General features: G+C 48.1%; 1 protein-coding gene, 2 non-coding genes and 1 pseudogene across 3 annotated transcripts; all 4 read right to left on the bottom strand.

Moving 5' to 3' along the window:
* Positions 1 to 4,070: 4,070 nt before the first annotated feature.
* On the bottom strand, positions 4,071 to 5,294 carry LOC146179896 (uncharacterized). Its single transcript, XM_084580288.1, has one exon. It carries the CDS (start codon positions 5,259 to 5,261, stop codon positions 4,071 to 4,073), a length of 1,191 nt encoding a protein of 396 aa, XP_084436414.1. The 5' UTR covers positions 5,262 to 5,294.
* A 503-nt stretch (positions 5,295 to 5,797) lies between these two features.
* Positions 5,798 to 5,869, bottom strand: TRNAD-GUC (transfer RNA aspartic acid (anticodon GUC)). Its single transcript has one exon. It is a non-coding gene; the product is annotated as a tRNA-Asp (tRNA).
* Positions 5,870 to 11,480: 5,611 nt separating this feature from the next.
* Positions 11,481 to 11,552, bottom strand: TRNAD-GUC (transfer RNA aspartic acid (anticodon GUC)). The gene has a single exon. It is a non-coding gene; the product is annotated as a tRNA-Asp (tRNA).
* A 2,179-nt stretch (positions 11,553 to 13,731) lies between these two features.
* On the bottom strand, positions 13,732 to 17,551 carry LOC146179893 (uncharacterized; annotated as a pseudogene).
* Positions 17,552 to 26,296: the final 8,745 nt, after the last annotated feature.

The raw sequence follows: 26,296 nt of genomic DNA, 5'->3' as shown, positions 1-26,296 counted from the left end.
ACTTACGCTCGTATGACTCGTCTAGCACTTTAAGCAAAATCTGGGCTGTGTAATCTTTAAATGCTTTGTAGAAAGCAGCGCCAAGCCCGTCAGGTCCTGGCGACTTTCCTATTGGAAGCTCGTCTATCGCACTTTCTATTTCTGTCAAACTTATGGGTCGTTCTAGACGCGTTTTAAAATCATCATCGAGTTTTGGCATTTGGCGCAAAAATTCTGCCTGAAAGCCATTTTTGACTTCGCGTTTACGGCCAAGCAATTCATTGTAGTGTTCTATAAGGGTATTTTTGATAGTAGCAGGGTCACTAGTTACAGCACCTCGGTTGTCAATTTGTCGTATTTCCTTTTGATACGCATGCCGTTTCTCATCGGACAGCGCTCGCTCAGTTGGCGTCTCCCTCGCCCAAAATTTTTCCGACCGTGCTCTTATCACTGCCGCCTTATACTTTTCAGTGTCAATGTTTTCAAGTTGTCGTTTCAAGGCTTTTATTTCTTGTGCATATCTTCCCGGCTGGATGCTATCCATGCTAAGCAAAAACTCAAGCTCCTCGTGCATTTCTTTCTCTTTTCTTTTTTCGTCATATCGAATTGCACTTGCAGTTTTGATAGCTAAAAGCTTTACTCTCTGCTTTAGCTCCTCCCACTCAACTATATAGCTTTCGGCCTGCGTCGAAAGTAATTTATCGAGTTCTTTCGTTGTCTCTCTTACAAAACTGTCGTCCTCTAAAAGCTTCACGTTAAATTTCCACAGGTGCCAGTTAAATCGTGGCCTCCGCTGTTTCCTGCCAAATGTTCCAATTACTAAGCAATGGTCACTGAAGCTTACGGGCTTAACGTCATACTCTGTGCACAATGAAGCCAGTTCAACAGAGACAGAAATTCGATCTAATCTGGCGTGGCTATTCCTTTGAAAATGCGTGTATTTAGGGTGTGCGTCGTAAGAGAACATATAGCCAACGTCTTCGAGATTACATTCATTAATTAAAGAGTGAAGCAGCTGAGCACTCTTATCCCTCACTGGCAAATTTTTTGCGCGGTCCTGAGCGAAACAAACACAGTTGAAGTCTCCTATCAATATTACTACCTTGTCGCACCTAAGATGCATTTCGAGATTTTCGAAAAATGTTTTGCGGTCGCTCACCGCGTTCGGAGCATAAACACAGACAACACGATAACTATAATTCGAAAACGAAAAGTCAACAACAAGAAGGCGACCGCATTGGGAAGCCACAACGGAAGCAACGTTGATGCCTTAACTTTTACGAATAATGAAACGCAGCCACCCGACGCGCCGACGGAATGGCAGACGCATACGTCATACAAAGAAGAAAAGGACGACGCCATACGATCAGTTAGTTCTTCGCTTTCAATCTTAGTTTCTTGGATAGCGATTAGGTCAAGGTCATTTTCAAGAATTAGGCGTCGCAGCTGGCTTTGTCGTCTTCTTGCTCCCAAACCCCGGACATTTAAAGATGCTAGACGAAGTGTTACATCGAGATTAACCGCCATGTTTAGTAACAAAAGCCCCGCTAATAAGAGTTCGTGGCGGGTAACAAAACACTAAACTCACAGTGCATAAAGCCTCCTTGCAGCGTTCCCCAATCCAGTCTTTCGCAGGCGCCGTACAGATCACAGCCAGCACCGTCTTCACTGAGTCCACCTGACCACACAGGCCAAAGGATTATGGAGGCGGTTTCACCGCCTGCCTTGGCTCGGACGGGACGTTCGGGTTCGGCCGCGGTTTGACGGGCGGCCGTCTCCTCCCGGTTGTTTTTGGTGGCGGCTCCCCGCTGCCACTGCCGTCTAGTTGCTCACTCTCGGTATCTTTCTGGTCACGCGGCCGCTTTCCGGGCAGTATACCGGCACCGACGCCAGCTGCTCCCTGAATAACGTCCATTGCGGTTGCTTCGGCGCCCTCGATGTTCGATTCGTCATCGTTCGTCGCGTGATCCAACGCAGATTCCTCTTGGTCGGTAACTATTGATTTGCTCGGTGGGCTAGCGTGAACACTAGGCTTCTGCGGCACAAGGACTTGAAGATTAGGCTGCAATACTTCCTTGACCGCTGGTCCTTTTCCTGCTTTCGAAGTCTCGTCAGCGTCCGCCTCATCCATGTACAGCTCGGACGCTTCATCGCTTTTGCCGGGACCAGTGACGCTTGCGTATGTGCGAGTGCACTGACTCTCTTCGTGTCCGAAGCGACGGTAAGAGCTGCGTCGCGGAATGCTGCACTCAGGCCGTATGTGACCTGTACCTTTACAGCGCAGGCAAAGCGGGGCCCTGCCAAGCACTACCACTAGAGCCAATTCGCCACTGACGCTCACCTGATGCGGAAGGTCGTCGAGCTTGACACATGGATTCAACTTGAGTGTCACAAATCTTGTTGTGTAACCCTTATCCGACACGCATGTGCTCTCCACTTCTCCTTTGCAACATTTGTCCCCTTCCCGAAAGCAGCAAAGGCGAGCCGCAGGTTTTCGTCTGGTACACTGTGAAGCAACCAGTGTACCTTCATTCGGACGTCTCGGTTAGCAGGATCGATGACGAGACACCGAGCACCTTTAACCGGCAGCTCTGCAAAGCGAAGTATCCTCTTCATCGAGTCAGCGTCCTTGAAGGTCACGGCCCAGACGTGATCATGCGGTACGCCCCCAGGTTGATAACATCCGGCATGAGCGAAAGGGGAGCAAGCGCATCACGAATGTATTCCACCCGGTATAGGCGGGCCCTGATGTCACCGTGCAAAAAAACAGTAGTTTCAACAAATAGCCCTGTAGGCAAACTTGGCAGTACAACCTGATAATCACTGTTCGAAACAAAAAGCCTGTTTCCGCGGCCAGATATACCGCTGTACCCGCTCCAACGCAGCCCAACATAAGACGTCCGTTCGCTACGGCGGCCGGACTACTAACGGCGGCCGGACTACTAATTTTCTTTCTTCTTTTTGTTTTTACTCATTACACCGGCACTTTCGATCGCAATCATTTTCGCCTGTTGTTTAAACAGTTCCCATGCCTCACTGTAGCTTTCCTGCCTACGAACAAGCAAGTCGTCAATTTTTCTTTGAATTTTTTTAACAAATGATTCATCATTGAGAATCTGTACGTTGAATTTCCACAGATCCCAGTTGAATTTGGGCGGGTTTCTCGGACCCAGCATCACCATGACCAAACTGTGGTCACTGAAAGAAACGTTTTTAACACCATACTCGGTGCACACAGGTACTACTTTTGCAGATACATAAATTCGATCCAGTCTGGCGAGGCTGCCTCGCTGGTGATGGGTAAACCATTGTGATGTTGAATTCGACATAAATAACCCATCTTCTAGTCCGCGGTCGTCAACCAGCTCGTTCAAAAACAACGAACTCGAATCTCGAACAGACGCCTGCCTAGTTCGGTCTTCGGTTCGGCACACACAATTAAAATCACCCATCATTACGATGATCATTTGATCTGTGTTTATGTGGCGCTCAACTGACTCGAAAAACATTTTGCGTTCACCCGCCTTATTTGGAACGTATAAACAAATGACTCTAAACTTGTTACTTTGCAGTATAAAGTCACACACTATTAGACGGCCACTGCCACAAGTATAAACACTTTCAATGGTTGCTTCCAAGGACTTCTTAACAAAAAGGCCACAGCCACCCGCTGTGCCAGTAGCGTGCGAAATGCACACATTATAATGTGCTCTGAAACGTTCCACCATGCGGTTTGTTGCTTCCTCACTTTCAACTTTTGTCTCTTGAATAGCAATGACGTCGAGGTTGTTTTCCATGAAAAGCCGACTTAGTTGATATTGTCTTCTCCGAGTGGACAAGCCGCGCACATTCAGCGTGGCCACATGCAAACTTGTTTCTATGCTCACTGCCATTTTTTTCTCAAGGAGCTCCCGAACCGCATGGTGTTACCTTCGACTTTGGAGCCCCGGATCGAAATCTCATTTTCTCCCCCTTGCACAGTCTTTTGCAGCCTACAGTTCACAGACACGGCGTTTTTTAAATCGCCGCGAGAAGCTGTCCCTGCCTTAGCCATCGCTCGTTGGCGGCTCCGACACTCACGTGGCTGGGGATCACGTCGGTGGCATCACCGACGGTTTTTGCTGGGGTCTCGGCTCGGGCGGAATTTTGGGTGCCACTCTCAAAGACGGCCTTCGGTTGGGCAGAGCTTTCACTGGTGGCTCCTCGTTGGGTTCGTGTCCTTTGCCGTGTGAATCGTTGCTGCTGTCGGCGTGAAGTCGTTTCGTTGTTGTAGGCATGGTTGACATCACGGCGTCTTCTCTTTCCTGAGTTTTCCCAGGCGATGCACAAGGAGCTTCGCTCCTATTTCCACCATTCTCGTCCGCAGCGTTTTCCGCCGCAGGAGAAGCTTCCGATATACTCTTTGTTTGCACATTAACTGGTCCCTCTGTTTCAGAAGCAAGTGCGGCATCCTTGTCTGCAGTAGGTGGCACGCCCCCTCCTCCAGCTGCTTCCTCTGCGTCCACTTGGTCCATGAGATGTTCTTCCTGGACTTTGTTGCCCGCTCTGATACCTGCTACATTGGCATACGACCTAGAGCACATAGCTTCTTCATGGCCGTATCGCTTGCACATGGCACAGCGAGGCACTTTACACTCCCTCCTGATGTGCCCTCGGCTATTGCATCTCAGACATAACGGCGGGCGCCCCGGTGCGACTAGTAGTGCCGTACTTCCAGAAATGCGTATTTGGTGAGGCAAGTCCTCCAGTGTCACACCGGGCTTTATCTTGAGGCCTACAGTGCGGGTAGAGGAACCTTTGTCTGCCATACCCTGAACGCGCCAGCACTCCCTAGACAGGTCAGTTACTTTGCCGTATGGGGCTAGTGCCACACGAATATCTTCGTCAGGGACGTTATGAAGCACCCAGTAGAGCTTCAGCCGCACATCCTGGTTAGCCGGGTCGATGACAAGGCACCGTTTTCCTTTCACTTGAACCTCGCTAGCTTCCAAAATTTTCCTTGTCGCATCTGGGCTGTTAAAGCTGACCGCCCACACATGGTTCATCTGGAACGCCCCCAAAGCTAGCACCTCAGGGAGCATTCCGAGACGGACCAGCGTGTCGCGAAAATCTTCCACACGAAAAGGCCTGGCTTTCAAATCGCCGTGAAGAAAGACGGTATTCAAAACGCACGCACCTGTTGGCAATTGCGGCAGCACAACTTGATAATCCTGGGCATCACCAGCAAAAAACCTGTTTCCGCGGCCCTCTCGGGCCGCTGACACCGCTCCACCGGAGCTCATGATAACACGTCCGTCACGCTCGGTGGCCGGAAGTGGAATCCCACTATACTAACGAGGAGGCGCAGGGAAAACGGCAGCGCTGATCTGAAATGGCGCAGAATGCAAAAAAGGAATAAAAACTAAGCTCCTCGTCGGGGAATCGAACCCCGGTCTCCCGCGTGACAGGCGGGATACTGGCCACTATACTAACGAGGAGGCGCAGGGAAAACGGCAGCGCTGATCTGAAATGGCGCAGAATGCAAAAAAGAAAAACTAAGCTCCTCGTCGGGGAATCGAACCCCGGTCTCCCGCGTGACTGGCGGGGATACTGGCCACTATACTAACGAGGAGGCGCAGGGGAAACGGCAGCGCTGATCTGAAATGGCGCAGAATGCAAAAAAAGAAATAAAAACTATAAGCTCTCCGACGGGGAATCGAACCCCGGTCTCCCGCGTGACAGGCGGGGATACTGGCCACTATACTAACGAGGAGGCGCAGGGGAAACGGCAGCGCTGATCTGAAATGACGCAGAATGCAAAAAAGAAATAAAAACTGAGCTCCCCGTCGGGGAATCGAACCCCGGTCTCCCGCGTGACAGGCGGGGATACTAGCCACTATACTAACGAGGAGGCGCAGGGAAAACGGCAGCGCTGATCTGAAATGGCGCAGAATGCAAAAAAGAAATAAAAACTAAGCTCCCCGTCGGGGAATCGAACCCCGGTCTCCCGCGTGACCGGCGGGGATACAGGCCACTATACTAACGAGGAGGCGCAGGGGAAACGGCAGCGCTGATCTGAAATGGCGCATAATGCAAAAAAAAAGAAACAAAAACTAAGCTCCCCGTCTGGGAATCGAACCCCGGTCTCCCGCGTGACAGGCGGGGATACTGGCCACTATACTAACGAGGAGGCGCAGGGGAAACGGCAGCGCTGATCTGAAATGGCGCATAATGCAAAAAAAAGAAACAAAACTAAGCTCCCCGTCTGGGAATCGAACCCCGGTCTCCCGCGTGACAAGCGGGGATACTGGCAACTATACTAACTTTTTTTTTCTTTACTGCCGTGAAACACAAACCAAAAAAACATGATAAAACACGTCAACTACACTTGAGCTAACGCGTACGCGGCTGAAATCTGTTCAAGTGCATCAACTCATCAAACAGAGAATGCCATTGTGGCGGATCCTGCTGCATCCTGAAAGTTTCGCGTATATACACAGCACTTTCAATAAAGTTTTCACGCGCAGATCGTGTATCTATATCTGCATGACGCACCTGCAATCGTGTTTTCCACAAACTATGGAGGCCAAGAAGCATAAATAAATCATAAGGTGCATCATCGTTCTGCACTGGTAGGAATCTTATACCGTGAGGAGTTAATGGAAGTTCCTTTTTATATTGTCCTTTGGAGGACGTCCCATAGAAAGACAGCATCCCAACACTGTAAGAAAACGTGTTCAATTGTTTCCGGTTTTTTGCACAACAGGCAATTTGTTGTCCATGGGACGAAGATACCTTTTTCATTCAACCAGGTTTTAACGGGGAGCGTGTTGGAGTGAAGTTTGAAAAGGAACGTTTTAGTTGATGGCCTCACGGGCATCTTCTTAACTCTTTTCAAAACGTCCTGCCCTGGGCCTCCACAGTGTAATGCCCGGTAAAAAGGCACCGGCAGCATCACGTCAATGAGATCTTTATACAGTTTTTTTCTGGGAACATTGGTGAGATAATCAAAAGAAAACCGCACTTCTAGCAACTTGCACGAAAAAACAACCTCGCGCAGATAGCCAGTCACAGTACCAGGCATGTTTTCACATGACACAATCCATTCAGGGAGCAGCCTCTGCACTCGCACTTGCATCACAGTTCTTAGAAAGGTATCTTTTTGATCACGGAGGAATATAAATCGCGAGACCACCTGATGCAAGAACAGATGTGCAAGGCCAAGCCCGCCCCTTTAAACAGAAATAAACAAATTCGTCCGGGCGGTTTTTTCCCATGTGGATGCCCAAATAAAAACAGCAAAAACGCAGTGCATTTTCTGAATTGAGGTTCGTGAGAAACACAACACATTCATGAGGTACCACAGCCTCGAAATAAGAAAAACATTGCAAATAGAAGCGCGCGAAAACATTGACAGTTGCCTTCCTTGCCACGCATCCGCTTTTTCTTTCACTCTGGATGTTTCTTCCACCCAGTGCACATTGGGATCTTGATAACATTTCAAAGGCACGCCTGGATAACGTGTTGGGAAAGCAGACCATCGCAGCTTACAGAAGAAATCAGGTGTCACGTCCCAATCACCGTGCCAAAACCCAGAGCATTTCTCCCAATTGATCTTGCATCCGGTTTGATCACAAAATGTTTGGACGACACCAGTGACTTCACAGATGCTCTTTCTAGTTGCACAAAAGACTGCAATGTCATCAGCGTATGCTAGCATTTTCACGTGTGCTGATTGCAGCTTGAATCCTAAAATGCGATCGCTATCAATGATAGCCAAGCAAAGTGGCTCTAAATACAGTGCAAAAAGCAGGCATGAGAGCGGGCAGCCCTGCCTTACTGATGACCGTACTGCGATGCTGTCAGTCAGTTCACCATTCACAATAATACGGGTCGTGCAGTTCGCATTAGCCATTTTAACACCCTCCACTATGACTTTTCCAAGGTTAGAATGCTCCAAAATGGAAGAAAGAATTTCGTGAGAAACACGGTCAAAGGCTTTCGCCAAATCTAACTGCATCATGGCTATCTGACCACCGAGTGCATCAACACATTATAGTACGGTTCTTGCGACATGTATATTCGTGGCAATGGATCGACCCTTGATGCCGCACGTTTGATGAGGCCCAACCAATGTTTTTATTACGCTTTTGCAGTCTTTTTGCTAAAACCTTCATGTACACCTTATAGTCAACATTGGTGAGGCTTATCGGTCGATATGACCCCACCAACTGTCGTTTCTCCGGATCATCTGTCTTGGGTATTAGAACAATGTGCGATGTAGAGAAAGACAATGGAACAGTAATACGTTCATAAGCTTCAGTGATTACACAGAGCATAAACTGAGCCGCATACTGCTGAAAAGTTTTAAAGAATGCGGCGCTTAGACCATCCGGCCCAGGGGCCTTCCCAGGTGTCAGGTCATCTATTGCAGATAGTATCTCCTGCAACGTTACCGGTGTTTCTAGGCGCGCTTTACTTTCGTCATCCAGTGCAGGCATCAGTCTTAGAAAATCTGTTCGAAAGCCGCCTACAGTCTCAAGCTTAGCGCTAAGCAGTTCTTTGAAGGGCACTGTTACAGCACGTTGAATATCTTTAGCATCTTCAGTGATATGGCCGGCATATCTTATACTCCTTATTTCTTTCTGGCAGGCGTATCTTTTCTCGTCTGCTAGCGCTCGTTTTGTCATTACTTCTCCAGCCCAAAGTTTTTCAGCCCTTGCACGTATAACAGCCGCTGTGTACCTTTCACTGTCGATTGTTTCCAACTCACTTTTTATCTCTCGTATTTTACTGGCGAAATGCCCTGGCACTGAACTTTCCATGCTCAAAAGAAACTGGAGTTGTTCATTCAGTTCTTTTTCTTTTTCTTTCTCTTTATGCCGCACCTTACTGCTCTTTTCTATGGATTTCATTTTGACCCACTCTTTGAAGCTGTCCCATTCCGCTGCGAAACTTACTGGTCGCATAGCCAGACGTGTTTCAAACTCAGTCTTAACTTCCATAAGGAACTCTTCATCGACGAGAAGCTTGGCATTCAGTTTCCATAAGTGCCAGTTAAAGCGCGATATCTTTCCTTTCCTACAAAACACTGCACTCACGAGACGATGATCACTAAAAGACACATGCTTGACCTCATATGCAGTACATAGGGAAACAAGAACAACCGAGGCATACACCCTGTCCAATCTAGCATGGCTATCTCGCTGAAGGTGCGTGAACTCTGGCTGGTTTCCAGTGGAGAACACACTGCCAACATCCTCAAGGCCATACTCATGCACAAGTGCATTCAACAGGTCGGAGCTTCTGTCTGTTCGAGGTTTACACTTTGCCGCTCGGTCCACAGCTGAGCACACACAGTTGTAGTCACCAAGTACAATCAAGATTTTGTCAGTCTTCAGCCACAATTCAATAGACTCAAAAAATGATTCACGTTCGCATTTTGAAATGGGAGCATACACACACACAACACGCCAGCATAAATTACAGTAGGTAAAATCAGTAATCAAAAGCCGACCACTTGGACAGGCAAAAACGGACTCTACGCTTACTCCCAGCGTGTTACGTATAAATAAAAGGCATCCACCCGATACACCAACAGAATGGCATACACACCTAAACGTTTGCTTGAAAAGAAGCCACCATACGGTCAGTGCTTTCTTGGCTCTCAATCTTTGACTCTTGCACAGCTGCTATATCTATATCATTATCCAAAAGGAGGCGACTGAGCTGGCATTGTCGCCTTTTCACTCCCAGCCCTCTGACATTCAAAGTAGCTACGTGTAACGGCAAATTAAGCTTAAGAGTCATGAATTAGAAAGAGACGCCCGTACCAGCATGGTGCCTACGTTCATGGTTGCGTGGCCTCCGCTTCTGAAGAACAGCGGCGTATGTGTGCATGTAATGTCCTCCCAGCAGAACAGCGGGCTGCATTCAAACGAAGTCCAAGCACCGTCTTTCATTTTTTTTCCCCACACGTCCCTCTTGGTTGACGAATGTTCCTGACGCTGGTCGGTAGGCAGCCGACCCACAAATCGTTCAGGACACCACAAAACTACGGAGGCGGTTTCCCCGCCTGCCGCGTGTCGGCCGAGAAGTTCGGCTTCGGTCGCAAAGTTGCTCTTCGGATGCCCGCAGTTTTCGGAGGCGGCTCACCACAAACACCGCCTGGCAGCTGAGTCTCCTCGACGCTTTCTTCGTGCGGACGTTTCGCGGCAATTAAGGCTGCTGTCTCCTGCCCAACCTCCATGGCATCAGTACAGGAAGGCTCGGTACTGAGATGGTCCTCAGCTTCAGAAAATTTGATTACGTCTTCTGACGCTTCCTTTGACGCGCTTTCATGGTCCTGGGATGGAACGTTCAAGACATGTCGAGTTTCATTCTGTTCATTAGAGACCGTCACTTTATTCTTCTTTAAAACCGTCATGGAAGGCGCGTCCTGTTTCGTTGACTGACCTCTAATGTCAGCAGCCTCCTCCGCATCCGCCTCGTCCATAATTAACTCGGACGAATCTTCGCTGGTCCCAGGTCCGGCAATGCTAACTTAGGTTCGTGCACACTGGCTGTCTTCATGCCCGAACCGTCGACAGGTTCCGCAGCGAGGAACCCGGCACTCTTTGCGGATGTGACCCGTACTCCGGCAGCGTAGGCAAAACGGGGGTCTGCCTGGCACAATCACTAGCGCCAGCTTTCCGCTAACATTCAACTGATGCGGAAGGTCGTCGAGCTTCAAGCCAGCTTTCAGCTTCAGGGTGACGAGTCTAGTGGTGGAGCCCTTTTCTACCATACCTTTAACACGCCAGCGCTCCCGGGAAACCTCAGACACCTTTCCGTACGGCGCAAATGCAGCACGAACATCCTCGTCTGGCACGTTGTGTAGCAGCCAGTGAAGTTTGAGTCGCACGTCCTGGTTCGCCGGGTCAATCACCAAGCAGCGACCGTTTTTTACACACAGCTCACTTACACTTACAATCTTGTTCACCGCTTCAGTATCTCTGAGAGTGACGGCCCAGACGTGGCTCATCCGATACGCCCCCATTGCGATAACGTCGGGGATTAGCGAGTGTTGCGCCAAAGCATCCCGGAAATCTTCCACCCGGTACGGCCGGGCCCTGATATCGGCATGCAAAAAAACGGTATTCAAAACAAACCGACCTGTTGGCAGTGCAGGCAAAACAACCTGGAAAGTATTGTCCTGTTCCGCAGTCCTGTTACCGCGGCCTGACATGGCCGCTGAAGCCGCTCCTGAGGAGCCCTGCACCCTGCGTCCGTTCACTGGCGTGGCCGGAAGCAGAATCCCGCAACTATACTAACGAGGAGGCGCAGGGAAAACGGCAGCGCTGATCTGAAATGGCGCAGAATGCAAAATAGAAACAAAAACTAAGCTCCCCGTCGGGGAATCGAACCCCGTTCTCCCGCGTGACAGGCGGGGATTCTGGTCACTATACTAACGAGGAGGCGCAGGGAAAACGGCAGCGCTGATCTGAAATGGCGCAGAATGCAAAAAAGAAACAAAAACTAAGCTCCCCGTCGGGGAATCGAACCCCGGTCTCCCGCGTGACAGGCGGGGATACTGGCCACTATACTAACGAGGAGGCGCAGGGAAAACGGCAGCGCTGATCTGAAATGGCGCAGAATGCAAAAAAGAAACAAAAACTAAGCTCCCCGTCGGGGAATCGAACCCCGGTCTCCCGCGTGACAGGCGGGGATACTGGCCACTATACTGACGAGAATGCAAAAAAGAGCGGAAATCTGCCTCGCTCACGCAACAGGATTAAAAGCGTTTAAGCTGTACAAGGTCGTCAATTACTGACAACCCCTCGGGGGGCTCATTTTGGGCCCTAATCACATCTCTTATATAAGACATGCTTTCGATAAAGTACTCCCTGACGGGGAGTACAGTCACGTCTGCATGCCTGGAAGCCATCCGATTTCTCCAAATACTGTGTAGGCTGAGAAGCATGAACATGTCATATGGTATATCGTCCCCACTCTCTACAGGTAGAAATTGTATTCCGTATGGCGATATCGGGAGCAACTTTTTAACCGTTCGTTGTAAGATGTCCCAATGAAATGCCGAGTCTGTACAGTGAAGGAGCATGTGATCTATCGTCTCCGGTGTTCTACAAATTAGGCAATTTACGGACCATGGGACAAAAATACCCTTTTCTTGAAGCCAGGGCTTCACTGGTAGAGTGTCACTGTGCAACTGAAAAAAGAATGTTTTAACCGAGGCCCGCACAGGCATCCTCTTTACTCTTTTCAGCACATTTTTACCTTGACCTACACTGTACATGGCCCGGTAGACAGGAACAGGTAACACAGTATCAATGAGTGCTTTGTAAAGTTCTTTCCTCGATACTTCAGTAAGGTACTGCACTGAAAAGCGAGCTTTCAAAAATTTAAAAGCTCGAACAACCTCCCAGAGGAAACATCTTACCCCATGTGTCTAACAGGGCTGGATGATACAACGAAGTCTGGCAGTGCCTCACCCAGCCACAGTTGCATTACTGTCCGCAAGAAAGTGTCTTTTTGGTCCCGAAGGAACATAAATCTCGACATAAGTTGCCTAACGAACAAATGAGCCAAACCCAGGTCACCGCTTTTCAGATCGAAAAAGATTTGTGCGGCTTGTCCTCTCCCAACTCGACCCCCAAATAAACACGGCAAACACTCGGTGCAATCGCTGGACACTGGTTCGTTACATACACAATACCTGAAGCACATACCAAACTTTGGCCACTAGAAACAGGTTGCATACTGTGGCTCTAGTAAAAATAGAAACATCTCGGCCACCCCATTTGCGCGTATTTTCACGCGCACATTCAATTTCTGCTTCCCAGTACTTTGCTGGTTCTTTATAATCGTTTAGCGGAACTCCCAAATATTTAACAGGTGACATTGCCAGTTAAAGCCTTCGTGCATGATAGGCGCAGATTCCCAGCTACCATGCCAAAAGCCGAAGCACTTTTCCCAGTTTATCACGCTTCCTGAGACTTTGCAAAACCTAGTCGCCTTTTTCACTGCTTCTGTTACGCTATCTTTATCTGCGCAGAAGATTGCAATGTCATCCGCGTAAGAAAGGATTTTAACTTCAGTGGACAATATCGCAAAGCCATGCACATTCTCATTTGACATAATTTTTAGACAGAATGGTTCGAGATAGAGGGCAGACAACAACGGCGACAAAGGGCATCCTTGTCTAACTGAAGAACGAACAGTAATGCTTTCACTGATTTGCTTATTAATAATGATGTTTGCCGTACAACCAGCATATGCCATTTTAACACCATCAAAAAGAACGCGGCCAACATTCACATGTTCAAGGATAGAAAACAAGATATGGTGACTAACGCGGTCAAAGGCTTTTTCCATGTCTAATTGCAACATGGCTACAGGTTTCTCAATTGAATCACAGCATTCTAAAATACTACGTGCTACATGAATGTTTGTATGTATCGTTCGACCTTTTATTCCGCACGTTTGGTGCGGGCCAACAATAGACTTTATTACATTCTGCAATCTTCGTCCTAAAACCTTCATGAAAATTTTATAGTCTACATTTGTGAGACTTATGGGCCTATAAGCTTTTACTGATTGTCGCCTGGTGGGATCGTCACTCTTCGGTATGAGAATAATGTGGGTTTTTCGGAAAGACGGGGGCATCATGTGGGTTTCATACATTTCTTGAATTATTCGGTGCAACATATACGCCACATCACTCTTGAAGGCTTTGTAGAAAGCTGCGCCAAGCCCGTCTGGTCCCTGTGCCTTTCAAGAGCTCAACTCGTCAATAGCACGCTCGATTTCAATAACGCTAATGGGTGCCTCTAGGTTAAGCTTAACTTCATCCCCTAGTATTGGCAACAGCGACAGAAATTCTGACTCAAAGCCTTCTTGCAAAGTTTGCCTCGTGACCCAGCAGTTCTTCATAATAATCAACAAACGCGCGCTGAATAGTCTTGAAATCGCGAGTTATTTTTCCCTGGTAGACTATCTCTTTAATCTCATTCTTGACGGCATATCGTTTTTCGTCACATAGGGACCGCTTTTTTGGCGACTCACCTAGCCACAACCGCTCTGCGCGTGCGCGTATGATAGCACCTTCGTATTTTTCCTTATCTATCAGTTCTAGTCTATATTTTGTTTCTTTTATTTCTGATGCAAACTGGCCTGGCTGTGCGTTTTCTAGCCGCAGAAGTGAATTTAATCGGCTTTGAAGTTCTTTTTCCTCCCTTTTCTCGTTATGTGATAGTGCACACGCTCTTTCGATTGCGCTCATTTTTATTTCTTCTTTGAAACGCTCCCATTTCTCTATAACGTCCCTATTGTCGCCCATAAACAAACTATCAAGTTTTTCTTGTACTGTACGCGCGAAACTTCCATCACTAAGCAGCTTTACATTTAGTTTTGAAAGGTTCCAGTTGAAATTAGACCTCTTGGGCTTAGTTCCTACTGTAAACATCACCATGCAATGGTCGCTGAATGCGATGCTTTTAACCAAGTATTCACTAATCATTGGCACCAAGATAACCGACACATAAGCTCTGTCGAGTCGTGCGTGGCTGGCTTGTTGGAAGTGCGTGAACTGAGGACGGATTCCTTCTGACAGAGCACTCCCAACGTCTTCGAGATTGTGCTCTTGGATGATTGAGCTCAAAAGCAACGAACTTTGATCCCGAATGATCGCGTTAGTAGCTCTGTCCTCGGGCATACACACGCAATTGAAATCGCCAAGAAGGATCGTATATCTGGTAGAATTCAAATAAGGTTCAATATTTTTGAAGAATGCTTTGAGCTCATTTTCCTTATTTGCGGCATACACACACAGTACGCGTCACTGTAAATCAAGATATGAAAAATCACACATAACAAAACGTCCAGTATTACACACTACAACAGATTCTTCAACAATACCTAAAGAATTGCGGATGAAGATAGCACACCCTCCCGATGTACCAACAGAATGGCATACACATACACTGTACCGAATTCTAAACGGTTCGACCATGCGGTTTGTCTAAGCTTCACTGTCGACCTTAGTCTCTTGCACTGCTATGACGTCCAAATCGCTGTCCAGCATGCGGCGACTCAGTTGATACTGACGTCGCCTCGGTGCAAGGCCTCTTACATTAAGCGTAGCAAATCGAAGTGTTGCTTCAGGTTGAGCTGCCATATCGCTTAAAAACACAAGATAACCAAACCGCTCGGTGTTCACCTTCTACCGTATTATACACAGATGATGAATACAGGAAACGTTCTCGCTTACGAAATTTCGAGTCCACTCGAGAGGTGTGCGGGTCGTCCGGTATGTACTGACTGAACGTCAGCACACCCTCGCTGGAAGACCCGTCGTGAGTCTCCCCTCGTCCTTGAGTCAATTCGGGGCGAGCCATTTTTCCTACGTCGGTGTAGTCGTCGCCGGCTTTCTGTCCGGCGGGATGTTGGGCTTCGGGCGAAGCGTCGCCCGACGCTGTCCTGGTGTTTTGGGAGGTGGTTCGTCGGCGCTGGGGGTAGAAAGACACGAATCTTCAACACAGGCCTTGTCATGGGTCCTCTCTGTTGGTGCCACGTTCGTGGATGATTGGTCGTAGTTCATACCTCCTTCGATAACTCGGCATTTTCTGTCATGCTTATAGTGCCATGGCTGCCTTCTCGATCTGATGCCCCACCAGTCTCCGCTGCACCTGCCTGAGCAGGCTCAGAGGCGCGGTCTTCACTACACTTTACTGCCCCGCCCCCAGTGGCATCCGTATCCTTGGCATTTGACTGCGGTGTGCTCGATTCGGTACTCGCAGCTTCCTCGGCTTCAACCTCGTCCATGACGAGCTCCGAGGCGTCTTGCCTTGTTATAGACCCTGTGACATTTGCATAGGTCTTGACACATTCATCAATCATTATTTGCAGTTCATCCCCCGAGTTGCTTAGCAAGGCAATGTCATCAGCAAATCGCAGATTACTGAGGTATTCTCCATCTACCCTTATCCCTAACTGCTCCGATTCCAAGTCTCTGAATACTTCCTCTAAACAAGCTGTGAATACTACTGGGGAGATTGTGTCTCCTTGCCTAACACCTTTCTTTATCGGAATTTTGTTACTTTCTTTATGCAGAACTATGGTTGCTGTGCAGCCACTACAAATAAATAACTGCAAATAATGATTGATGACCTAGACAGAAAAAGTATAAAGGTAGGCTTGAAAATCAATATGCAGAAGACTAAGGTAATGTTCAACAGCCTCGGGAAGGAACAGCAGTTTAAATTAGGTAGCGAAATACTGGAAGTAGTATGCGAATATGTCTACTTAGGACAGGTAGTAACCGCAGATCCGGACCATGAAAAGGAAATAACAAGAAGAATACGATTGGGATGGAGCGCATTTGGCAAGCACTCGCAGATTATGACTAGCAGATTACCGGTATCGCTCAAGAGGAAAGTATACAACAGTTGCATCTTGCCTGTACTCACCTATGGGGCTGAAACGTGGAGGCTAACCAAGAGAGTTCTACTTAAGTTGAGGACAACCCAGAGGGCTATGGAACGAAAAATGGTAGGGGTAACATTAAGAGATAGAAAGCGGGCAGAGTGGGTCAGAGAAATAACTCAAGTTACCGACATTCTAGTGGAAATTAAGAAGAAATGGACATGGGCAGGACATGTAGTGCGAAGAGAGGATAACCGATGGTCGCTGAGGGTAACAAACTGGATTCCAAGGGAAGGAAAGCGAAGCAGGGGGCGGCAGAAAGTTAGGTGGGCGGATGAGATTAAGAAGTTCGCAGGGGTCAAGTGGATGCAGCTAGCACAGAACCGGGTTAAGTGGAGAAATATGGGAGAGGCCTTCGCCCTGCAGTGGGTATAATCAGGCTGATGATGATGATGATGATGATGACACATTCAGTTTCAAGATGTCCGAAGCGGCGGCATAGCGTACAACGAGGAACTTTGCACTCTCGTCAGACATGTCCTGTGGTATGGCACCTCAGGCAAAGTGGAGCTCTGCCGGAAATGACTATGAGAACCTGTTCTCCAGCAATGCGCAGCTGGTGCGGCAAATCATCAATTGTCACACCAGGCTTCAACTTCAAGGACACTGACCGTGTTGAGGAGCCTTTGTCCAGCACGCCTTGTACGCGCCAGCGTTCCTTGGCAATTTCTGTGACTGTGCCGTAGGGAGCCAGGGCGGTCCGCACATCTTCATCAGGAACGTTGTATAAAATCCAGTGGATTTTCATTTTAACATCCTGGTCACCAGGGTCAACAACAATGCACCGACGGTCTTTCACGGCTAGTTCACGGCAAGACAGCAGCTGCTTCATTCCATCGTCACTCTTGAACGTGATGGCCCAAACGTGATTCATTTGGTACGCCCCCAAGGCGATAACCTCGGGGAGCAGTCCCAACTGTGCCAGTGCGTCGCGAAAATTATCGACCTTGTATGGTCTCGCTCTCACATCGGCGTGCAAAAAAAGAGTATTACATACAATACGACCTGTTGGAAGCCGGGGCAAAATAACTTTGTAAGCTTGGTCACCTGAGCAAGAAAACCTGTTTCCGCGACCCAGTTGGACCGCTGTAACCGCTCCTACGGAGCCCATGATGCTCACGTCCGTTCGCTAGCGAAGCCGGAAGTGGAATCCTGGCCACTATACTAACGAGGATTCTTTTTTTTTCTTTATTACCGACTTGGCAACTACACAGAACGATGAAAAGTCGCATGGGATTAAAAACACAAGTCACTTTCTGGCAGGTTTCTTGTGATAGAATGGATTAAGTGACATGAGCTTGTCCAAGACTGGCAGCCATTCCGGGGATTCAGATTGCCCTCCGAAAACATCACGCGTGTACATTACACTTTCAACAAAATACTAATGGGCTGAGTGTACGACAACATGCTCATGGCGAACATCCATCCGCGTTCCCCATATGCTGTGCATACACAAGACCATTATTAAATCACTGAGCACTTCTCCTGGCTGGGCGCATGGAAGGTAGCGTATGCCAAACGGCGGTATTGGTAAGTCCTTTTTAAAAGTGCGCTGTAGCACGTCCCACAAAAAAACCGCATCGTGACAATCAAGGAAAATATGCTCTATGGATTCCAGCTTTTTGCAAATTAAACAGTCAGCAGACCAAGGCACGAAAAGGCCTTTGCTTTCCAGCCATGGCTTCACCGGAAGAGTGCCGGTATGCAATTGAAAAAAGAAAGATTTAGCGGACGATCTGATGGCCATTCTTTTCACTCTCTTCAACACGTCCCGCTCCGGACCCAAAGCATATACAGCGCGATAAAGAGGCACAGGTAAAAAGGTTTCCAATAAATCTTTGTAAAGATGTTTTCGCGTAACAGTACACATATACTCATTTGAAAATCTCGCCTTCACTATTTGGAAGGACGCGACAACTTCGCGAAGAAAAGCACTTAGAGCCATTGTCCCTGTAGACATAGTGGAAACTACATATTCCGGCAGTGAATCACGCAATCGCACCTGGATTACCGTTCTAAGAAAAACATCGCTTTGTTCGCGCCAAAAAAGAACCTGGTTACAATCTGCTTTAAGTATAAATGTGACAAGCCCAGTCCACCGTTATGCACCGTATGAAACAGATTGCATCGACTGGTAGGCTCCCATGTTGAAGCCCACATAAACGTGGCAAATACCCTATGCCGTTTTTGAACAGAAATTCTTGATATAGATAACACTTGCAGCATGTAAGAAATTTTTGCAACTAGGAACATATTGCAAACGGTAGCTCTTGCGAACATAGAAAAGTTATGTCCTCCCCATTTGTTTGTTTGGGTTTTCACTTGCTCAACTTCCCCGGCCCAACATTCCTTGCTTTCACGGTAATGCTTTAGTGGCACACCAAGGTAATTGCCTGGCGTTATTGTCCATTGCATACTGGAGAACAGTTCAGGCGCGTATTGCCAGTTTCCATGCCAAAATCCTAAACACTTTGCCCAACTAATTTCACTTCCACTTGAAATGCAAAAAGCAGTGGCTTCTTTTACAACTTCTTGCACGCTCTCATGGTCCGTACAAAAAACCGCAATATCGTCCGCGTATGCCAAAACCCGTACTTCACTTTGAAAAAATCTATAACCACGTATGTTTGGCCTTGTAAGCAATCTTAAACAGAAAGGCTCCAGATAAAGCGCAAACAAAAGGGGAGACAGAGGACAGCCCTGCCTTACTGACGACTGGACAGGTATACGATCGGTTAAATGCTTATTCACGACCAGTCTCGCTTAACAGTACTCGTAAACCATTTTCACGCTATTTGTAATCACGGAACCAGCATTGACATACTCTAAAACAGAGAACAAAATTTCATGTATCACTTTATCAAATGCTTTGTGGAGGTCTAATTGCATCATGGCTACGTGGTCATGCATCGCGTCACAACATTCGAGAACACTCCTTGCTGCGTGTATATTAGTAAAAGTGGTCCTTCCTTTTATGCCGCATGTCTGATGTGGGCCTACAATAGAAGTAATTACACGTTGGAGTCGTCGCCCTAATACTTTCATGTAAATTTTATAGTCAACATTCGTTAGATTTATAGGACGGTAAGACGCTACAGACTGAAGCTTAACTGGGTCATCTGTTTTCGGGATTAGTACAACGTGTGACATTCGAAAAGACGGAGGAGGTACGTTCTGTTCGCCCACACGTGATTCATTTGATATGCCCCGAGGGCAACCGCTTCCGGCAGCAGTGAAAGACAAGCGAGGGAGTCTCGAGAGTGCTTCACCCGGAACGACCTTGCTTTTATGTCGCCGTGCAAAAATCAGTGTGCAAAACACTCCCAGCAGGGCCGCTGAATCCGCTCCTTGGGAGCCCATGATAAACACGTCCGTCACGCTCGGTGGCCAGAAGTGGAATTGAACTCACTATACTAACGAGGAGGCGCAGGGAAGACGGCAAGTGCTGTTCTGAAATGGCGCAGAATGCTAGTCAGAAACAAAAACTAAACTCCCCGTCGGGGAATCGAACCCCGGTCTCCCGCGTGACAGGCGGGGATACTGGCCACTATAGACCATTTTACCGAAAGCAAGCTTGAGGGGAGGAAAATATTGTTGCGTTGTAGGAGGCGTTCACACCACGTAAACACTGGTACACTCACACAGAACTGTACACAAGCAGAAAGCGTAACGGAGGTGAAAACACAGAGACCTTCTCCAGGGATTCGGGCCCGAGCAAGCGCCAAGCGCACGTAGACTTCGCCAGTCTCATCTTCTAACCAGACTCATTACGCCGGCTCACTGTTGCAAGTCCCGAGTGGGCTGTGCATTCGCACGCTTCATGCATAGCGGGGTGGCATTGTACCTTGGTATGTTGTCAAGAGACCTAAAGACCTTTATTAGCGCCCATTTTAGTCCTAATATAATCGGGACAGCAATGCGTGATTGTGGACTGCACAAACAAGTTTAAAAAAATTGCGAGATGATTGCCGAGAGCGTACGCGGGAAGCATGTAAGGACAGTCCGAGTGCGGCTGTAATATGCTTTTCCTTCACCGCTTTCCAGTCCATCCTCATTTAATTCGCCTCCGAACGTTTTGTATAAACCATAGAGACGTAATACCAACGACGGACTCGCGAACATGATGCCCATTTTACTTCCTCAACCGTAGTAAGCACGCACGCCGCGCCGGCCGTGCCTCCCGCAAGCCCTTCGCGCCAACGATATGGTGGATCTCTTCCGCCAGCGCCAGAAAAGCGTGCTAAAATCTGTTCTTTGCCTAAACAATAGGCCGACTGCAAAAAAAAAAACTGAAATTTTTCTTGCAGACTGCTGACCCATGTAGTGCTGTTGATAATTGCAATACAAACTAGTTTCTCAACACAGCAAGCTGTCGCCGGTGCGGCTAATCTCTGCACTCTGGCTCCGCTGCTAAGGCGTCACGGATATTATCTTCATTTTATTTATACAATGGAATCAGCAGTAAGGCAGTTCCACGAGAGACTATCTACTCTAGTGCTGTGCAAATATAAATCGTCGTCGGATATGTGCCTTCGATGAGAAAGAATTCAGGCCTAGGCACGACTAGGAAATAGCGCACGCCGAGAGCTGTCGTCCGCCGCGCCAGCGAACGGCGCCAATTCGTAAGCGCTGCTGTAAGTGCTTCGAATTTGTCGTCTTCGTTCGTGGTGCAGCTCTGGATGCACGTTTTTCGACGTTTTACTCAACAACACGCCATTCAAACGATGCTGCTACGACGGGATGGGAGTATACGCTGTTACTTCGCCGTTGGACGTACACCAAGGCTGCATAAAAGTTTCTTCGGATGGTACTCAGGACCCTGCTTCTTTCACGTGCAGTTCTTGAACCGTGGTTTAACTTCTAAGTACGTTGTTAGATCGGGGCAGCTCGATCGTACCCTTTTTGCACTCGTACACCGGCGCACCACAGACGCGCATGCATTCGTCAGGCTCGGTACGCGATAGCAGCAGTTAGCGGAGTAACCGCGGTGAACGCTGCCCGTGCCTCTAATGCGAAATGAAAGCAGCACAACATCGAACATAAATATGCCCTTTCGCGAGAAACTACACGACATGAAATGGGTCGCATTCATGGTAAATCAATGCTGCGATGACTGGAAAGCATCTCTCGTTGTATCTGCATTCCGCGTTCGGTAGCTGCCTGTACGGTTCATTTGCTGTGTGTTTGTGTGCACAGTTACTATTGCGATTGTGAAATATCACAGCAAATACATACCTCATTAAATATACAACAGATACGTCCTCCCAGTTAACTCTGACAAGTTCGGCCTGCGGAAGCGGAGCGCAATCCTTTGCAGTCGCCCCGGTTGCTCCTGCTCTTTCCAACAGCTGCTGCCATGCCAAACGGATGGTATACGGTTTCCTGGCACGCTCAAACAAAACACAAAATAGCACCAAGGCTTCAGACAGCTTTCACGAGCACCGCGAAACAGCCATTTTACACTGCCGCCACCGCAGCATCAACACGCACAGCACAGCCTAAGATGTCGGAATTCATTCATTCAATAAACCTTTATTCATGAGGAGATGTCGGCAAGGGGAGCCGGAGCAGACTTTCTCAGTTTGACTCATACGGGGCGCCACGATCACATTAAGATGGCCGCACCCAGGCATCGAAACAAAAATCGAACGAGGAGGCGAAAGGAAACCGGCACGCGTTCCTAAGAAATGGCACAGAAGGCTAATAAAAAAACAAACACTAAGCTCCTCGTCGGGGAATCAAACCCCGGTCTCCCGCGTGACAGGCGGGGATACTGGCCACTATGGTAACGAGGAGGCACAGGGAAGCCGGCAAGCATCCCTAAGAAATAGCACAGAAGGCTAAAAAGAAAACAAACACTAAGCTCCACGATGGGGAACCGAACCCCGGTCTCCCGCGTGACAGGCGGGGATACTGGTTACTGCCCCCCCCCTGTAATTTTCATCGCTAACTAGAAATAAAAGAAAAAAATATACTAACGAGGAGGCGCAGGGCAAGCGTCGATCGCTCTGTCGGCATCAGTCTCATCCTGCTTGCCGTTATGATTCCCATTAGAATCCAGGCTTACAGAATTTGTGCTATTTTCTTTTGATGGAGGTGACACACCCCCTGAGGTGTCAGCTGGGGACCGTTGCACCTCGCTGGCTGGGCTGGTTTTCGAAAGAGGAACGGTTCCCTCGGAAAACGAATCCTTGGTCGCGTCATAGCGACCACTTTCACGGGTAGCTTCCACAGCGCCTGCTTCGAAGATGTTTGCTAGCACCGTAATTGCGCACCGGGCCCTCAACATGTGCATAAGTACGCGCGCCCTGGGACACACAGTGGCCGAAACGACAGCAGAGCGCACAACACGGCCCGCAACACTCGCACCGTATGTGTCCAGTACCACGGCACCGGGGGCAAAAAGGAGCCGTACCAGGAACATTGACAAAAGCGTTACCTCCGGTCACACGCAGCTGATGGCGTAGGTCCTATTGGTCACACCCGCCTTCATTCTCGGAGGAAGCGACAGTTTTGTATATGCTTTGTAGGATCAACAGCTGACTTTTAACTTATCCCCGAGGATTTCGGCCACTTTCCCGAACGCCGCCAATGCCACTCGCATGTCGTCGTCTTGCAATAGAAAGGGGAGCCGTAGTGAAGGGCTACGGAGTAATTTCGACTACCTGGGGATTAACGTGCGCTGACAGTCTTTGTGGGGAAAAGAGGGTGGCTGATCCTGATGGGGCTCGAAGAGGTAGGTCACCGCTGCTTGCGGCAGGGGCTAGCCTGCCATCGAATTTTTATCTGTTGTAGGCCGTCATTGCACCCGCTACCGCTTGGGTGTTGGACGACGGCTGTTGCGGAGCACGCCTTTATCTCCTTCTTCTTTTTCTTGTCTATCTTGTCTTCTGTCCGCACGAGGCAGCCGAGGGGCTGCGTTTCTATGGAGGCGAAAGGCAAGGCGCCCGTGTGCTGTGCGATGTCAGTGCACGTTAAAGAACCCCAGGTGGTCGGAATTTCCAGAGTCCTCAACTACGGCGTATCTCATAGCCTGAGTCGCTTTGGGACGTTAAACCCCACAAACCAGACCATAATTCAGTTTGGCGCCAACTGTCCAAATTTCAGACAAGTCAAGCCCAACAGGTGCCAACACCGAGAACCAGATTTTCGGGTAATTATGGTAGTAAGACTTTAACCTCAAAATGCTTTTTATTGATACAAATTGGAGCTTTACGTAATTCCCGCTTTCTACAGACAGAAAAGCATGCGAAATAGAATGGAAAATCACAGGACTGCTTAAGTCCACGAAAGCCGCTTGACAGAATATTTTATTACCTGCAGAGGCACAGAGCAATGTGATTCGAGTGACGACCTAAACAATGAAGATTATGTCTACTCCCCTTTATCCCCATCCATGGCCATCAGCCTTCCCATTCAATAAAGGACATTCAATCAATTACCTGCATCTTTATTGTCCTCCCTACTATCATCAACATCATTACTTATACTATGTATGAACCAATGCTCTTTCATTGTCATCGCTACTGCTGTGTTCATTGTCTCTTTCATTGTCATCGCTACTGCTGCGGAAGAATTCTGTGTTCTACGTATCCCCCGTCCACTCCGTGGAAGGAAGGCAAGCGTTTCGGCGTCGTCAGTTCAAGTGGCTTCTCCCGTGTCCTCACGAGATCATGGCAACTCGGTGCGGTTCTCTCAGCAGTCGTCATGGCGGCCCCGTGAAAGGGCGCTTCATATGGATTTGCGCCGCGCTGTTCATGCTACTCTGCTACCTCGCAGCAGTGTTTGTTTTCGTAGCTCTCATCGGGGCGCCAAAGCTCTCACCGGTTTGGCGCACATAATGAGAATCAACCGAAGGCAATATCCCTGACAAAGACAATAAGAATGTGTGTCCGCGGCAGGCTGTTCCCTATGTCTTCAACTGCATTGAGAGGTCGCATGCTTGTACAGAATATTTTATTACCTGCATCTTTATTGTCCTTCCTACTATCATCAACATCATTATTTTTACTATGACATTATGAACCAATGCTCCTTCATTGCCATCGCTACTGCTATCATTACCATTATCACTAACTGCAGCGTAATTACCATCGCTACTATCATCATCATGCTAAAGATAATTACGATCGTCTTCCAGGTACCCGGTGCCCCAATGTAATTGTCATTGTAAACAAGAAATAAACCAAAAACTCGCCATGATAGCGGTTCGCGCGCCCGGCTGGGGATCATACGGATAGTGGTTCGATTCCCTATGGAGACAGATTTTTTTCTTAAGTGTCAGTTGATGCTGATATTTCCTGCAGATGTTTCCTGCGAAGATCTTTGCAGCTGATGAGTCAAGAGAGGAAAATTTCGCCTCAAAAGTGAGAAATATACATCATAGTCATTTCCTCGTCTCCATGACATACTTATGAACTGACAAAAACGTAAAAAACTAAACAAAGTAGAACATGATGATAATGATGAGAACGTTTATTGAAATCCACATTGGCTTAGATTAAGGGAAGAAAGGAGTGGCTTCCTGAGACATTGGTATATCTGTTCGAATGTCGGCTTTCCACTCGCCGTTTCGGTGGCTAGAAAACAGCGGTTGCAAAGCCACATTTACAGGTGTAGTTAGGGTGTTGATGATTCGTACTCGAGATGGTTTCCGAAGTTTCACGGTTTCCCAACGAAGTTTACAGACATTCTTGATAGTTGTAAAGGGAGAAAAAGCTTGACAACAAAAATATAAAAGTAGAACACATTACAGAAAAAGACATTGTGGCAGGGCGGCTTCCGTGCATTTACAGTATTTTCAGCTGAAATTTCTTACTCTGCAAGTTTGTGAGAGCCGCATGCCTGGTGCTTCGTCTTCTGCTTCATACAGAACTTAGAAAATACCAGAGAACGTGATCGCTCTCGTGGTTTAATTTTGTTCCTGCTGTTCCATTCTTGAAGTGCGTGCATCAAGACGAAATGTTCTACACGTCACGCTGCGTATAACAAGCCCAGCTGCGTCAACAAGCAAAGAGAGAAAGATGTAGAGGTTGAGTTTGTTGTCATGATGCAGGTCAACAAGTCAAGTACAATTATTGTCGAAAGAAAAGGTGTAGGTAAAGAAGGTGGTCAGCACGTGCCTCCGAGACGACGAAGATCCGGGCAACACAGGCCGCGATTGGCGGTCACGCTTTTGTCATGCTGGAGCACGTGCGTAATTGTTGGCGAAAACGATTGATCGGATCGGGAGTATTCTGTGTTCTACGTATCCCCCGTCCACTCCGTGGAAGGAAGGCAAGCGTTTCGGCGTCGTCGGTTCAAGTGGCTTCTCCCGTGTCCTCACGAGATCATGGCAACTCGATGCGGTTCTCTCAGCAGTCGTCATGGCGGCCCCGTGAAAGGGCGCTTCATATGGATTTGCGCCGCGCTGTTCATGCTACTCTGCTACCTCGCAGCAGTGTTTGTTTTCGTAGCTCTCATCGGGACGCCGAGGCTCTCACCGGTTTGGCGCATATGATGAGAATCAACCAAAGGCAATATCCCTGACAAAGACAATAAGAATGTGTGTCTGCGGCAGGCTGTTCCCTATGTCTTCAACTGCATTGAGATGTCGCATGCTTGTACGCAGGAGAGGCTGTGTCTAGTTCTTGACTCACGCTTGTTTGTGTGCACCTGCTTTAAGCATAAATGAATACTTTTATGCATGAACATGAATGAAATTTAGATGTATGCCAATGGTATCTTTGTTCTACTTGCGGTATTTTCCAGAAAGATTAATCGGCCGCTTAAGCATTCTAAGCATCATTGGCAACCGGTCAACACACAGCACGAATATCATGATTATCGAATATCGTAATCAATCTACCCCACATAA

The sequence above is a fragment of the Amblyomma maculatum genome, chromosome 9 (genome assembly GCF_055883805.1).
Source record: "Amblyomma maculatum isolate TAMU_Amacu chromosome 9, ASM5588380v1, whole genome shotgun sequence".
Taxonomy (NCBI): Eukaryota; Metazoa; Arthropoda; class Arachnida; order Ixodida; family Ixodidae; genus Amblyomma; species Amblyomma maculatum.
This window is presented reverse-complemented; position numbering and strand designations above follow the sequence as displayed.

What these genes read in the sequence shown, in the direction of transcription:
- LOC146179896 (XM_084580288.1), bottom strand. Translation starts at nt 5,261, where the DNA reads ATGAGCTCCGGTGGAGCGGTGTCAGCGGCCCGAGAGGGCCGCGGAAAC.